At 34.2% G+C, this 13,927-nt stretch overlaps 5 protein-coding genes and 1 non-coding gene across 8 annotated transcripts in view; 5 read left to right on the forward strand and 1 right to left on the reverse strand.

Moving 5' to 3' along the window:
* The window catches only part of LOC128872607 (homeotic protein Sex combs reduced), a 253,243-nt gene extending 246,534 nt beyond the window's left edge, over nt 1-6,709 (forward strand). Inside the window, exons 3-7 of one of the 3 annotated variants that reach the window (XM_054115472.1) lie at nt 5,790-5,867; nt 5,955-6,032; nt 6,118-6,195; nt 6,283-6,360; nt 6,441-6,709. In XM_054115472.1, the coding sequence (XP_053971447.1) occupies nt 5,790-5,867; nt 5,955-6,032; nt 6,118-6,195; nt 6,283-6,360; nt 6,441-6,449 (321 nt within the window). In that variant the 3' untranslated portion in view covers nt 6,450-6,709. The remainder of the gene's footprint in view (nt 1-5,789; nt 5,868-5,954; nt 6,033-6,117; nt 6,196-6,282; nt 6,361-6,440) is intronic. The other 2 variants (XM_054115474.1, XM_054115473.1) reach the window with 2 other exon arrangements.
* On the reverse strand, nt 114-1,387 carry LOC128872609 (mitochondrial import inner membrane translocase subunit Tim17-B-like). The gene is made up of 2 exons (XM_054115476.1): nt 1,237-1,387; nt 114-792 (listed from the first exon to the last, which is right to left on the reverse strand). The coding sequence occupies exon 2, from the start codon at nt 775-777 to the stop codon at nt 289-291; it is 489 nt and encodes a 162-aa protein (XP_053971451.1). The 5' UTR covers nt 778-792; nt 1,237-1,387; the 3' UTR covers nt 114-288.
* Nucleotides 1,731-3,884, forward strand: LOC128872608 (uncharacterized). Its single transcript, XM_054115475.1, has 5 exons — nt 1,731-1,875; nt 2,092-2,451; nt 2,693-2,890; nt 3,109-3,420; nt 3,582-3,884. Exons 2-5 carry the CDS (start codon nt 2,128-2,130, stop codon nt 3,807-3,809), a joined length of 1,062 nt encoding a protein of 353 aa, XP_053971450.1. The 5' UTR covers nt 1,731-1,875; nt 2,092-2,127; the 3' UTR covers nt 3,810-3,884.
* Nucleotides 4,171-4,243, forward strand: Trnav-aac (transfer RNA valine (anticodon AAC)). The gene has a single exon. It is a non-coding gene; the product is annotated as a tRNA-Val (tRNA).
* Nucleotides 6,710-7,409: 700 nt separating the features above from the next.
* LOC128884895 (dnaJ homolog subfamily B member 12) lies at nt 7,410-11,194 on the forward strand. The gene is made up of 8 exons (XM_054138562.1): nt 7,410-7,653; nt 8,070-8,220; nt 8,681-8,826; nt 8,912-9,052; nt 9,124-9,257; nt 9,343-9,458; nt 9,540-9,703; nt 9,790-11,194. The coding sequence occupies exons 1-8, from the start codon at nt 7,521-7,523 to the stop codon at nt 9,900-9,902; spliced, it is 1,098 nt and encodes a 365-aa protein (XP_053994537.1). The 5' UTR covers nt 7,410-7,520; the 3' UTR covers nt 9,903-11,194.
* A 574-nt stretch (nt 11,195-11,768) lies between these two features.
* LOC128884896 (gamma-glutamyl hydrolase A-like) lies at nt 11,769-13,898 on the forward strand. Its single transcript, XM_054138564.1, has 9 exons — nt 11,769-11,926; nt 12,122-12,242; nt 12,322-12,372; nt 12,453-12,527; nt 12,619-12,773; nt 12,828-12,934; nt 13,016-13,247; nt 13,344-13,495; nt 13,630-13,898. The coding sequence occupies exons 1-8, from the start codon at nt 11,827-11,829 to the stop codon at nt 13,466-13,468; spliced, it is 966 nt and encodes a 321-aa protein (XP_053994539.1). The 5' UTR covers nt 11,769-11,826; the 3' UTR covers nt 13,469-13,495; nt 13,630-13,898.
* Nucleotides 13,899-13,927: the final 29 nt, after the last annotated feature.

Genomic DNA, 13,927 nt, shown 5'->3' on the forward strand with positions numbered 1-13,927 from the left:
CACTGTTGATTTATTTTACCAATATATATTATATTAATATATCATTATTATATTTATTCTAGCTGTCATAGTTGTCTTTTAACAGTTCAATAAAAATACGAAAAGAAACAGTGTTGAATAAAAAACAAACTATTATTATTTCTTAAATCAAAGGATTCAATTGTCTGTACAAATTTGACGTATTAGGAATAACATAGCTTCAACTACGATCGTTTCAAAGAAACTGAAACGTTTGTACTTAATTAGTCGGGTGTCATTTGAAATGGGTCTAAAATATTTATACATGCTCTACGACGGATAGCCTTGCGATGACGACCCAAGATGTGATGGATCATCCGTGAAAGACGGAGGTTTGAATTGTTCTGCAGACATACGTGTGAAAAATATTCCTACACCCTCTATTAAGGCCAATAATACTCCGCCGATAACCGCGCTACCAGCCATTGCTGGTAAACCGTTTCTTGCAGACAGTATGCCACCAGTTGCTGCTCCACTGATAATAGAATTCCAAGGATCTTCCTTTTTCCTAAGATGAACCAATGTGCAATCTATCGTGGAAAACATACCACCCCACACTGCAAAATTTCCGGCGATAATCGGTGACCGTTGTTTAATGGCCATTAGACTTCCAAGAAATCGTTTACTCATTCCACTAGGTGCATTGCGAAAGCCTTTAATACTTTGAAACAGGGTACCACCTATAGCACCCATCATGAATGCACCACCACAGTCATCTACTATACGCCATGGGCATGGTTCTCTCGAGTATTCTTCCATTCCTCAATTGATTTCCTATGCAAAAAAACATTTGAATTTAATAGAATAAATAAACTTAACAAAACAGATTCTCAAATTTATTAGAGAATGATTGAATTTTGTTGTTTGGGACCTGTCCCAATTACCCGATGCCCTAAATAACCGAAATCTACTGTATTTAAAAGTAACCTTTAACATTAACACTTTTAAAGTTTGAGATAAAAGTATTGTCATTTTATCTTTACTATCGCGTTTAATTTTATTCCACGTGTGTATTATATAAAACGAATTCGTTGATAAATATTTGAAGAGATCGTAAGAAGTATGATACGTAAAAAATAATATATAACATAAGTGAGGTTATGTGCTCAATCCTCGTGCATAATTCGTCAACCTGTGTCTAACAATTCTAAATATCGTCAAATATTCGTTACAATAACTACTCTGAACGCGTTTATATAAACATTTTTACGTACTTACCATAAAATTATTCCAAATACTTCCAAACCCAAAATACGAAATGCCGTCCACCGTCGATTACGGCACTGCGACGAGCGTAACTATGATAATGAATTTTTTTTCACTCAAACGAAATTATACACCATTACAATAAACGAAAGCGACACAAAGCAATTTAACGTGACGAATAATTTTTCATGTTTAATTTTAGCAATTTTAATGAGTGTTATAAAAAATTCATTTTCTCTTAACACTTCTGTTGATTAGAATCAAATCGATGTATATGAATAATGCTACGATTGCCAACCCGCGTTATATGATAATTTTAAGTAAAATTATAGTACATGTACGACTCGATACGATTATGTTCTATTGCATAGCAAATGTATCGACAATATTTTTAACGCCCGAGCGAATGGTTAACAAAAATTAACTTTATTAAACACTCGCTTCAAATGCGTTACGATTTTCAGTTTGTTGGCCGTTCGACTGGCGCACATCTACGATAGTTTAAAATAGAATGAGCCGTAGAACGTCCAAAAATACATCAGACTTTTGGTTAGTCCTGGATATCCAGTCGTTTTGCGTGAAAGCAAATTTCGTGTACAAAGGAAGCATCGTGTTCCGAGGAGCGATTCAATTGCTTCCTCTAACCATTCGGTAATTTTAAATTTAATACTTGGTTTTGTGCTTATTGTGGGTCGTGCAAATCGAGGTACTATTAAGTTTCGAAAAAATCGTCGATCACTGATTTTCTCAAATTTACTGTCGTTTGTAAGAGTGTTCAAACAGCGAAACGTGTTTTTTGTTCAGAAATATTACTCCGTTTAGCAGTGAAAATACCTAAGAAACAAATTCGATTTTCGTCTGTTTTAGTACGCGTGTCTCGCATAACAGTGACATTTCTCGCAGATGAAAATGTCAGACACGGAGGCGCTTAAATTGGAAGCTGATCGAGAATCGTGTGTACCTGAAGCAACGAACCCTAATCAAGCGGATAATGCGGGAAACGCACCTTCGCCCGATACCGAAAATGCAGCTGTCCCCGCAACCGAGAATCAAAATGCACCTGCACCAGCCACGGAATGTGTTGTTGCGCATAACTCGGAAAATCAAGTCGTAGATGCACCTCTGAAGGAGGTGACTGCAACTGAAAGTGAAACTGTAGTCGAATCGACAAAGGGAATAGTAGACAACGTTGGTACGATTTCTGAGAGCAAATCAAACGAACAATCGGTAATTTCAACAACTACCAGATAATGTCAGACCGATATGTCGATCTACAATTGGAAGAAAAGCAACTGATCGTGATTCATGTTGAGAATAACTCTTACAAAATATATACTGTAACATTTTCGCAACACATACAGCCATGAAATCTAATATTTGGTTGATTATTCTTGTCTCTGTTTTCGAATCTCAGTTTATGTATTTGGAGATCCCATTCGAAACAACTTAACAGCCACATTTTTTACAGCTACAAGTTCCTGAAATTCAGCAACCGCCGTCCATAGGCGCGGGAGATACTTGCTTGGTCCTAAAGCACGACGAAATCGCTGATAATAATAAAGAGATTGATGGAACATCGATATCGATAGAAAAATCGCTCGTGGACGATGATAAAAAAGTAAGCGACAATGAACTTATGATATCGAAACTGAAACAGGAAGTCCAGGTAAGAATTAAGGATAAGGTGGGTCGAGTAACCGTAGTCAGACCTGGGAAGAAATTATTTTTATTAAATACGAGGTTTTGGAAACCTGCTCTATTGCTTCACTGCATTTCACATTAAAGTCATCCCTTTTTGAAGAGCACCTTGCGTTTTATTCAAATAATGACCAGGTCTGATGACGATATATTCAACAAGTTTAACGATTTCCATTTCGTCCGTAGAAAAGGATCGAGGAACGAGATTCATACCAAAAGAAACTGCAATGCACCGAGAAGAAGCTGGCAGCGTTACAGACGTCGTACGACGCCCTGATGAAAGGCGAGGGCAACGAAGTCCTTCTTCGTCGCATGGTGGACCAACTGAAGGGTAAACTGATACAGACCTCGTTGCAATTAGAGGATCGCATCCGCACCGTCACCACTCAGGAAAAGCAAATCAGCGCGTTGAACAGCCAAGTGGCTTCTCTGAAGGAAGTAGAGTCTCTTACCAGGAGTCTGTTACAAATTCGTAACATGGAAGTCAAGCATCTACAGGTAAACTGAGCTAGAAATCTTGGAAACACAGTTTATTTGTCTACTTATTTCTGGTTCATTTGTCAGTCTTTACAAGCAACTAAATTAATATCTCCAAACCTTAGTCTGATTCCTCTAGAACGACGTTTAGATTACAATTTACTAACCCATCGATAATATAGGCCGAAGTCGACGACATGGAAGTTCGAATCACCGAAGAACGGGATCGATACACCACGATGATAAATAAAATGGACGCCGCGGTGAAATTGAATGCGGATCTGAAGAAGGAATACGAAACCCAGCTTTGTCTCTTCCGAGATCTTCGAGAGAAGTACGAAGAGAAGGTCACGTTGTTGTCAGAAGAGAAGCGAGCTCTTGAAAATAACGCGCAAACCGTTCCTCAATAAGTTCCATTAAACACCCTAAGTTGTGTTACTTTATAATTACATTAATTTGTATAAAATAAAAAATGTTGCTAGTGACGTGTGACTGCGCGATTTTATTTTTTTGTACCATGTATTCTATTGAAAACTAAAATTAATAACTCAAAGAATATCGTACAATGAATGACATTCTATCAGAACTATCTCTGCCGCAAATATCGTACTAATGAAAATTCTTTGCAACAGAAACCTTTTAACAAACGAAGTACACTTTGGTTGCAACATTCTTTGACGTTTTCGTTACGTGTATTTAGTACAGTAATTTATTACAAAATATTAATTTTATGGTTCTTTATTAATGTATTTAAAAAACATTATACCATTCGTTTCCGTGGTGTAGTGGTTATCACATCCGCCTAACACGCGGAAGGTCCCCGGTTCGATCCCGGGCGGAAACATATTTTTTTTTTATTTATTAAAAATAGAAAATGGAACAGTATCATTTCGTTTTTTATAAACTATGTTTGACGATTACTATGGTGTTCTCTTTACCTGAAAAAGGGATTCTATAAGTTCATAATTGAGAAGTCTGGAACGTATGAACGGATCAAAGTACAAATAATTGTATGGATAAGAATAATAACGAATTACTTGTATGTGTGAATCAACTGACACGTTCTTTAAACAGTGTCGGGGAATCCGTTAACGGAAAACGCGTGGTTATCTTTTGTTGTTTTCGTTTCGCGGTACTTCCCGCTGGACAGAAGAACTTTCACCTTAAATAAGATTTGTTCTTGCAGTGACTCTCGATAAATCAGTGTTTCTCAATCTTGTTTCGTCTGTAAACTATGTACAATTTATACTTGTACCTATCTCCTTCCCTTTTATGCTCTCTGTTAATTAATAAAGATTATAGTATATTTACTGTTTGCTTATAATATGTAATATTATACAATAAAATATACTAGATTAAAATATACATGAAATGTCTAGTTTTTGTTCTAAATAAAAGCAAATCTGTATACTCCCAGAATAGTAGAAATCCAGCAGAAATTAAATTTAACGTGCTTTCTATAAAATATTGCGTATATCAATATAGTATAATAAAATTAATATAACGTAATATCTACAGTTGAAAGTTACAGTAAAGTAACGGAAAAGATGTAACGAAAAGTATGCGTCGCTCAGAATAAGCGATGGGGAAAATCATTAGAAAAACATTCTGATCGCACATGTGTACCGCGTAGACGGTGATTCCCGGGTACGTATCGAAAGTCCTTGAACTGCCGCGCACAACGTGTTCCACAAATCGTATAAATACGTGGCAACCAAATGTATCAGACATCAGTTTCTCCTTAACTGCAGAACCATCGACATCTACCGGATAGCAATCGCTGGTGAGACAATAACAGTCACTGTATAACAATTATTTTATCTGTGAAAGTAACATTTATAAACATTACGCATAATTATTTAATCTTAGCGCGCTAAACACACATCGATCATGAAGAAGTTTACGGTCTTGTCAGTTATGGCTGTCGTTCTTGCAACGATGGCCTTTGGGCAATCCATCGCGGGGCCACCGAAACCACTAACTTTACCTCGAGAAACAGTATGTATATGTTTATTATTAATATGTTGCGTTGAAAGAATGGTATTAAATATGAAGGATTAAAATTGTGAATTACCCTCCTAGCGTGACGCTGAACCGGAACCTGCCGCTGTTTACGTACCAGTACATTATCCTGGTGGTCCTCCACGTCCACCTCCACCGGTAAATATTTATTATAAATTATATTAAGTATTCACGTTACATTAAATAACTTCAATTACTTTCTTAGAAGGTTCGTCGGGAAGCAGACCCAGAGGCTGAACCTTCCCGGCCAGTATATGTTCCTCCCCCACGCCCACCTCACCCAGTGAGTATATATATAATACATACATGAAATTTATTTTAATAAATAATAACAAAATATTTAATATTAACTTTATTACTTTTCGTAGCGTCTACGTCGTGAGGCAGACCCAGAGGCTGAACCTTCCCGGCCCGTATATGTTCCTCCCCCACGACCACCTCACCCAGTAAGTATACATACATGACACATACATGAAATTTATTTTAATAAATAATAATAAAATATTTAATTTTAACTTCATTCCTTTTCGTAGCGTCTTCGTCGTGAAGCAGACCCAGAGGCTGAACCTTCCCGACCCGTATATGTTCCTCCCCCACGCCCACCTCACCCAGTAAGTATATACTTAATATATACATGAAATTTGTTTTAAGAAATAATAACAAAATAGTTAATATTAATTTTATTGCTTTTCGTAGCGTCTACGTCGTGAGGCAGACCCAGAGGCTGAACCTTCCCGGCCCGTATATGTTCCTCCCCCACGACCACCTCACCCAGTAAGTATACATACATGACACACACATGAAATTTATTTTAATAAATAATAACAAAATATTTAATTTTAACTTCATTCCTTTTCGTAGCGTCTTCGTCGTGAAGCAGACCCAGAGGCTGAACCTTCCCGGCCAGTATATGTTCCTCCCCCACGCCCACCTCATCCAGTAAATATTTATTCTCATTAATATTTATTTAATCTATAACGCATTGAATGTTATGTAATATATTGAATTTTCTTTTTCAGCGTGTCTAATGCGTTCCAAAGGTGCTAACATACCTACGACTCTGCCAACCAATGCAATTATAGTTAATGAATACCTGCCAACAAACCATACCAATAGAATAAGGATTAAACATAATTTATATGAGATTTAAACTTGATACTGCTGTAATTGTTTTACTATCATATTTCATATTTTATTAAGAAATGAAAGTACGCATTGTAACTACTCCTGTGCCATCTACTTACAGATCCTAAATATTAATAAAACACATTTTATTGACGCTTCTAAATATTTCATACTTATTATTTACCAATCATCATTGAACATTATTCATAAGTACCTACATAGCATTTCATGAACCAAGAAAAAAGTATCGAAAACCTGTGGCTTAAATATAAAGAAATAATTAAAAGAATTAAGATTGCAAAAAACAAAGATGTTATGTAAAAGAAAAGGTACACGATATAAAATAAATCAGCTTGGATCAGAACCTTCGAAGTTTGACACCAGTGGCGCCATCGGTGGTAAAACACCCAAGTTTGTAGAAAAAATAGTTACCACTATTGCTGCTAAATGGCGCCACTGAATAAAGAAAATTCATAAAAACGATAAATTTGACTTATTAAAACAGTATATGATAGTATTAATAAGTAAAGAATCGTATTAATTAAGCATTTATGAAAAATAATGATTAATATTGACAAACTTGGACGTTTTCTCATCGATGACGGTAATCGAGGGTTCCTAAATTAGTTCATTCTTTTTATTGGTCCGTGAAACGCAAAGGTACCTATTTACTTCCCCTGATTACGAAATGCATAATCATTATGTGTTTTTTTTCATTATTGTGCCTGAAAAACGGGAAAAGCTATCTAGTAATTCACCTACTTCCCTTTGGTGGCGCCAGTTTACCTCCTATCGGGACCTAAAAAATGTTGGAGTATCGTCTTTGTAAAAGTATTCTATGACTTCGTAGCGTGTTCGTGACGTAATTTATTAAATTGCTATGGCGGAGAATTAGTGGAGTTGTCGAATTTATTTACGATTCTGCTCTGTCATTGCGTTAAGAAAAACCATAGTTCATTTTTCGATAAAATACCATGGACAGCAATAAGGATGAGGCAGAGCGGTGCATGGAACTCGCTGAACGATATCTTCGGGAAAAGAAGTACGATGAGGCCGAAAAATTTATACGTAAAGCACAGAAACTTTATCCAACGAAGAAGGCTGAAGGTAAGCTAATAGAAAATCCACGTCAGTGTTTTGTAGGTAACACATTAATCGATTCTTTCCACCCTCCAGTCTATGTATACCTTTTATATCACCGATCCTTTGGGGTTGTCATATTATATGACATTTCTGTCGTATATGCGATTATATAGCTTCAGGATAAGGTACACTGTCGTTAATTTGTTAAGAAACCATTTTAAGGTTTATTATGAAATTTTTGTAACAATATACTTCATATAATTACACAAAAATGAAATTTTTTTACTTGGACACTATTTTTTTATTTATATTTTATTTATATTGTATTTAAGTGTATTTCTGAACTTGATTCAAAAAGAAATTAGAAGAAAGAAAAGGAAGAAAATTGCGTAGTTTCGATAAATTAAAAATACCTTGATGTTACTGACTTATATTCACAGATGTATTAGCAAAAGTGGCAATGTTTTCAAAACAAAATCAAAAGACCGAGTCTGAACCTACCGTTAGAAAACGTCAAACAGCACCTAAAGAAACTCCACAAGTTCAAGCTTCTGCTGATTATACAAAGGAACAACTTGAGCATGTTATAAGGTACATGTGTGACATAAATTTCTATATGTTTACTGCTGATTCTGCATATGATAAAGCAGACAAGGTATCTTTTAAGGTGCCATATCCTTGTGTGCTATAGATGTTCTATTTTCAAATATTTCAATACCTATTTAAATCCTACATTTATTATGTCAAAGCATCTTTAATTTTTCATCGCAATGGTCATAAGTGTGTTGATAGTGTTGCAATGCGATAGTTCTTGTGACAGAGGAGTTCTTAAATTTACAATACTATTATGTACTTTTTAATGAAATTAAGTTAATATTCACAATATAAATAAATGTACATGTAATACCATTTGTTATGATTAATCACAAAAAGTTACTTGTGCTTGTCATCTCCAGATATATCAACTGTTTATAATTTGAAATAAATAAAACATATTCCTTTGTCTTTTATAATGGAATTGTTAACATAAACGTAATTGCTTTAATTATAGAATTAAGAAGAGCAAAGATTATTATGAAATTTTGAGTGTAACTAAAGAAGCAACCGATAGTGATATCAAAAAGGCATATAAAAAGCTAGCACTTCAATTACATCCTGATAAAAATAAAGCTCCAGGTTCAGCTGAGGCCTTTAAAGGTAAATGAACTGTGTTAAAGTATAATTTTGATATATATATAGTTTCATAATGAATATCACTGTACATAATATACTTTGCACATAGCTATCGGAAATGCTGTTGCTATTCTCACTGATGCAGAGAAGAGGAAACAATACGACATGTATGGGTCTGAGGAAGAAAGAGTGCAGAATGCTCATAGTCGCCAAAATCATTCGCATTATAATTATACAAGAGGGTTTGAAAGTAATGTCAAAATAGACCTAGTTGTTACAAATATTTGTAATATATTATTAAATATAATAAATTTTTTACAGCTGATATTACAGCAGAAGAATTGTTTAATATATTCTTTGGCGGTGGATTCCCGCAACAGGAATTTTATATGAGACGTCCTGGTGGAAGATGGATGAGACAGCAAGATGTACAAGCTCAGCATGCACATTCTCAGGTATAAAAATAGAACGAAATGTTTATTTATACATTCTTCTTACCGACTATCAGTGATATGAATGACATCAAATCATAATTTTTAGCAAGCAAATGGATACACCACATTCCTTCAAATGTTGCCTGTCCTGTTATTAATATTATTAACTATGATGAGCAGTTTTTTCATATCAGATCCTGTATACAGCTTGCATTCTAACGCGTAAGTATGTTAATAATTTATTTCAAATGCTTATAACAAATTGGTGATAGTAATTATACTTACGTTTTATTTCCTCTGTAGAAAATATTCCGTACCGAGAACAACTCAAGGATTAAAGGTACCATACTATGTTAAAGAAAACTTTCACACTGAATATCAAGGCAGCTTACGGAGGCTGGAAATTTCTGTGGAAGAAGAATACCTGAATAATTTAAGACATGCCTGTTATAGAGAGAAAAGCTATAGTAAGTATTTCATTATTGTTTATTTGTTCTAGTATTCAAATGTTGTATATATTTAGACTTTAAACACGAATTGTTGTACTGTTTAGGGGAAACAATGATGTGGAAGGCAAGGAATTTTGGAGATCAAGAATTATTTTTCAAAGCTAAAAATATTGAGATGCCCTCGTGTAAGAGGGTGCAAGAAATGCAGGGAGCATAGCGGCACTATGTAGTTTAATAGATTTCTGTTGTAGATAGGTGTATATTATATTTACACGTGTGTAGTTACTGTTGGATGAAATGAAGAATATCAAATGTAATATAGCGATTACTATATTACGTTTCTTCGCATCCAAATTTGTAAATGATACTCGTCTTGGTCCGCGATGAACATTTACACGGATCATTTGAGCTGTTTGTTCCATACTCAAGTTGTAAATTGTTTGATACAGAATCGATTACAGTAGCGTGCATGGCTAACCTGAGCATGAATTACAAATTATTAATACATATGTAATTTAACTAAACTAACCTATAATCTCTATAATCACGTGGCATAATTAGAGGTAAGCGTGATTTAGAAGTGTTTCTTATGAGTTACGAATGTCGGTGGAGTTTGGATATTAAAATAGACATCAAACCTTGCCGTATTGCTTATGCCACTGAATTACACTATTGTTGCGACATTGAACTTGCTTATGCGTAATGACACTATTAATTCCGAGAAAGATTAGATAGCCCATTCACTTTAATCTTTAACTTCTTAATCGCGTAATACGAAACTATATAAATTATATGCTAAGACTATTAATATTAGGAGGAAAAAAACGAAATTATTGCAAACATAATTTTAGACAAAAAAAAAGATAAAAATTGTTTCGAAGTTGTAAGATCAAATTAATTTTTTTAAGGCCTAATTTGATCGCAATTATTACTCATATTAAGTCACAAATGTTTGTTTTTTTTTTATGCCAAAGGTAAGCGAACATGTTCGCGTTGTTAGTATTCAAGACATAATACAGAAATTAAAAATTTCACTCGTGATGTTACGATAAGTGACCTTCGTTGAGCTGCTAACGACAAATTTTACATACCACATCGTGTACGGAACATTTTTATATAGACATAATGTTGAACAAAAAAAAAAAAAAAACTTTTGAATACAATCAGCCGGCCATGTGTCTGTTGTTATTTATAAATTACGATGTTATACAAGTATAATACCAGGTAGATAACTTATTCGCTTTTAGAAGTCATTTTGCGTGTGACGGAGTTTTTTCAGTATCAATTGTTATCTTTTTAATCGATCCAGCGATTGCCCCCCGCCCGAAATTAAAAATTTTTAAATATTTATGCATAACTATCTTCGAACCGCACATATCAAATGTGTTTCACGATTCGATCAGCCACCCATATGTTTAACAGCACTTATTTATCTGAATCACTACATCTATATTGTATATGTCAAAGTATTTTAACTAGCTTCTAAATAAAGAAACTAAGAACAGACAAGTCCTTACCACTTAATTCCTTATACCGCAAATAAACGTTGCTAAAATATACAGGGTGTTCAAAAAAAAAGCATTCAATATTTATATGGTATATAGGGTACACTGTACTGAGTAAAAAAGCTTTAGTAAACATAGGTCAAAAGGTCAACCGTTTCTGAGATATAAACATTTTTGTTTGCTAGTATCATGATTTACTTATTACTGGGTTTTCGATATTTATAGAAGATTTTCCACGTGTCCACCGCTCATTTCTTTATACGAAATTGAAAAAATGAAATTGACGAAATGGTCGGCACTTGAATGGAAACATTCAGAACGCAATGTATAAACACTGACATAAACATCGCATGCAATGGAAGCAAGTAAGTCAATCATGATACTAGCAAACAAAGATCTTTTTTTCTCTCAGAAACGGTTGACCTTTGGACCTATGCTTACTAATGCTTTTTTTTTTAACATCCTGTATACATGAATGAAGCGGTCTTTGATTTTTATTATCAAAGATTTGCACACACTGACCTCAATGATAACTCATGTTGCATGATAAAGTGTTTGATGACGAGTTCCATAAATTAGTATTTATTGATCAGAACCGCGTGTCTGATGTTCACATGAAAATTCGTACGTCTCACAATGTCGACAGTAACATCCATACTTATCATTCAGTTAATACTCGCGTTGAGTTTTTCAATAGTTTCAACGCAACAAAGAGTAAATAATAGGCCTATAATAGGTGAGTAATACATAGATCTAGATATTTTCAAATCGACAGGCGTCTACGAAGATAGTAAAAGATATTTCTCATTGATTATTTATTTCATTTATCTTTATATATCATGTGCATTTGCATGCGTATATATATTACATATACTTTTTTTTATCACATCTTTAACCAATTGTTATTTTTCGCTCACCTTATTTTCAAAAGGTGTCCTCACACAAGAAGTAAGTGAATATGTTAATATGTTGTATCCCGGGCATCGTAGTTATATAGCTGCATCGTATGTAAAATTTATCGAAGGAGCGGGTGCAAGAGTTGTACCCATTTGGTAAGTGGGTTTTGTTAAGAACTTTTTAGAAATTAATTTTAAAATTATATACCAACATCCGATGACACATCTTACACAGGATTGGCAAAGATCGATCGTATTACGAAGATATTATGAGTAAAATAAATGGGTGAGTTGAAACTAAAGAAAATTTTAGAGTATATAAATAATGTTGATCGAATTACAGTTATTTTACAATATTTTCAACAGAGTCCTATGGCCTGGTGGAAGCGCATCCATCAATAATGCGAACGGATACGCTGATGCGGCATACAACATTTATAAGTAATCGTGTAGAAATATCTTTAGTTGACTGATTTATTCGATAAAAATTTTGAAAATTAATTCATTTGATTTTGTATGTTTTCATGTACAGAATTGCAAAACGAAAGAACAACGAGGGTGTTCACTTTCCAATTTTCGCGATATGTTTAGGATTCGAAGTGTTAGCTTATGTCACTGCAAATCGTCGGAAAACTAGACGTAGTTGTAATGCTGAAGGAATAGCGATGAAACTTGAATTTGAGCGAGGTAAAATTGTAAACAATTTTCATCTTTTCTGTTAAAATTTTTGTTACGTTTCAGATTATGAATTTAGTAAATTGTTCGGAAACGCTCCGGCTCATATTAAAGACATATTGGCCACTAAAAGTGTAACCTTAAATACGCACAAATATTGCGTTACGAAACAGGTCAATTTTATTTCTTAAGTTCCATGTTACTTTATAAAAGCATGTTTTCAATTCTTTAATGTTCATAGCATAAAATTGCAGGATTTAGAAGATGCTGGTATAAAAGATAAATTCGGAGTGTTGTCTTTGAATCATGACAAGAACAGTAGAGTAAAGTTCATTTCTTCCTTGGAATCCGTTGAGTATCCTTTTTACGGCTTACAATTTCACCCAGAAAAGAATCTGTACGAGTGGGTCATTGGAAAAAGGATTCCTCACTCGGAAAACGCTATTCAAATTTCGCAATATTTTGCCAATTTTTTCATTAACGAAGGTACATGAGTGTTTTTTAAAGATTTCGACATTTTTATTACATACAAGAATTAATATTTTTACATTAAAACAATTTAACGAAATACTTTATGTGCAGCACGTAAAAATTTGCAAGAATACCCACACGTGTCGGAAAAATTAATTTACAACTACCAACCGGTTTACACAGGCTTGGACGGTCTAGCCTATGAACAGACTTATTTCTTTGATAAAAATATGTAATATTCTCGTAAAATTCTATACGCACTAGTAAGTACGAAAATAGTTCGAGATGGTTAAGTTACCATTCTAAACATAGTTTCTAGTGCCTTATTATTGTAACACATTAACCAATAATAAATGGTTAAATAAAAGATATCATAACGATGATGTGACTCTTTTAGAACAAGGCAAACGCGTACGTCGCACTCCCGCATTATGATTTGATAAGCATAGCTTCTTGGAAGGTCATCCGAGGCTCGGCATACCACATATGGCTGATTGGATCCATTTGTCAGCTGTGATACTAGGTCGATGGAAACGTGCCACTTGAGAAAATCTCGATGACTTCGAACTTTCTTTATATACATACATATAGAATAAGCTTACTTTAACACGGTGTATCATTTTACAAATATTGCAGGGAAAAATAAATAAATATTATATAAGCATATACGTCATTGACAATTTACATATTCATTG

This window comes from Hylaeus volcanicus, chromosome 2, assembly GCF_026283585.1.
Source record: "Hylaeus volcanicus isolate JK05 chromosome 2, UHH_iyHylVolc1.0_haploid, whole genome shotgun sequence".
Lineage (NCBI taxonomy): Eukaryota > Metazoa > Arthropoda > Insecta > Hymenoptera > Colletidae > Hylaeus > Hylaeus volcanicus.

What these genes read in the sequence shown, in the direction of transcription:
- LOC128872609 (XM_054115476.1), bottom strand. Translation starts at nt 777, where the DNA reads ATGGAAGAATACTCGAGAGAACCATGCCCATGGCGTATAGTAGATGAC.
- LOC128884895 (XM_054138562.1), top strand. Translation starts at nt 7,521, where the DNA reads ATGGACAGCAATAAGGATGAGGCAGAGCGGTGCATGGAACTCGCTGAA. An exon ending in TCCAACGAAGAAGGCTGAAG is followed by an intron (nt 7,654 to 8,069) that starts GTAAGCTAATAG and finishes TTATATTCACAG; the next exon opens with ATGTATTAGCAAAAGTGGCA. An exon ending in TTCAGCTGAGGCCTTTAAAG is followed by an intron (nt 8,827 to 8,911) that starts GTAAATGAACTG and finishes CTTTGCACATAG; the next exon opens with CTATCGGAAATGCTGTTGCT.
- LOC128872608 (XM_054115475.1), top strand. Translation starts at nt 2,128, where the DNA reads ATGAAAATGTCAGACACGGAGGCGCTTAAATTGGAAGCTGATCGAGAA. An exon ending in GCAAATCAAACGAACAATCG is followed by an intron (nt 2,452 to 2,692) that starts GTAATTTCAACA and finishes CATTTTTTACAG; the next exon opens with CTACAAGTTCCTGAAATTCA. An exon ending in AACTGAAACAGGAAGTCCAG is followed by an intron (nt 2,891 to 3,108) that starts GTAAGAATTAAG and finishes TTTCGTCCGTAG; the next exon opens with AAAAGGATCGAGGAACGAGA.
- LOC128884896 (XM_054138564.1), top strand. Translation starts at nt 11,827, where the DNA reads ATGTCGACAGTAACATCCATACTTATCATTCAGTTAATACTCGCGTTG. An exon ending in GCGGCATACAACATTTATAA is followed by an intron (nt 12,528 to 12,618) that starts GTAATCGTGTAG and finishes TTTCATGTACAG; the next exon opens with AATTGCAAAACGAAAGAACA. An exon ending in GAAACTTGAATTTGAGCGAG is followed by an intron (nt 12,774 to 12,827) that starts GTAAAATTGTAA and finishes GTTACGTTTCAG; the next exon opens with ATTATGAATTTAGTAAATTG.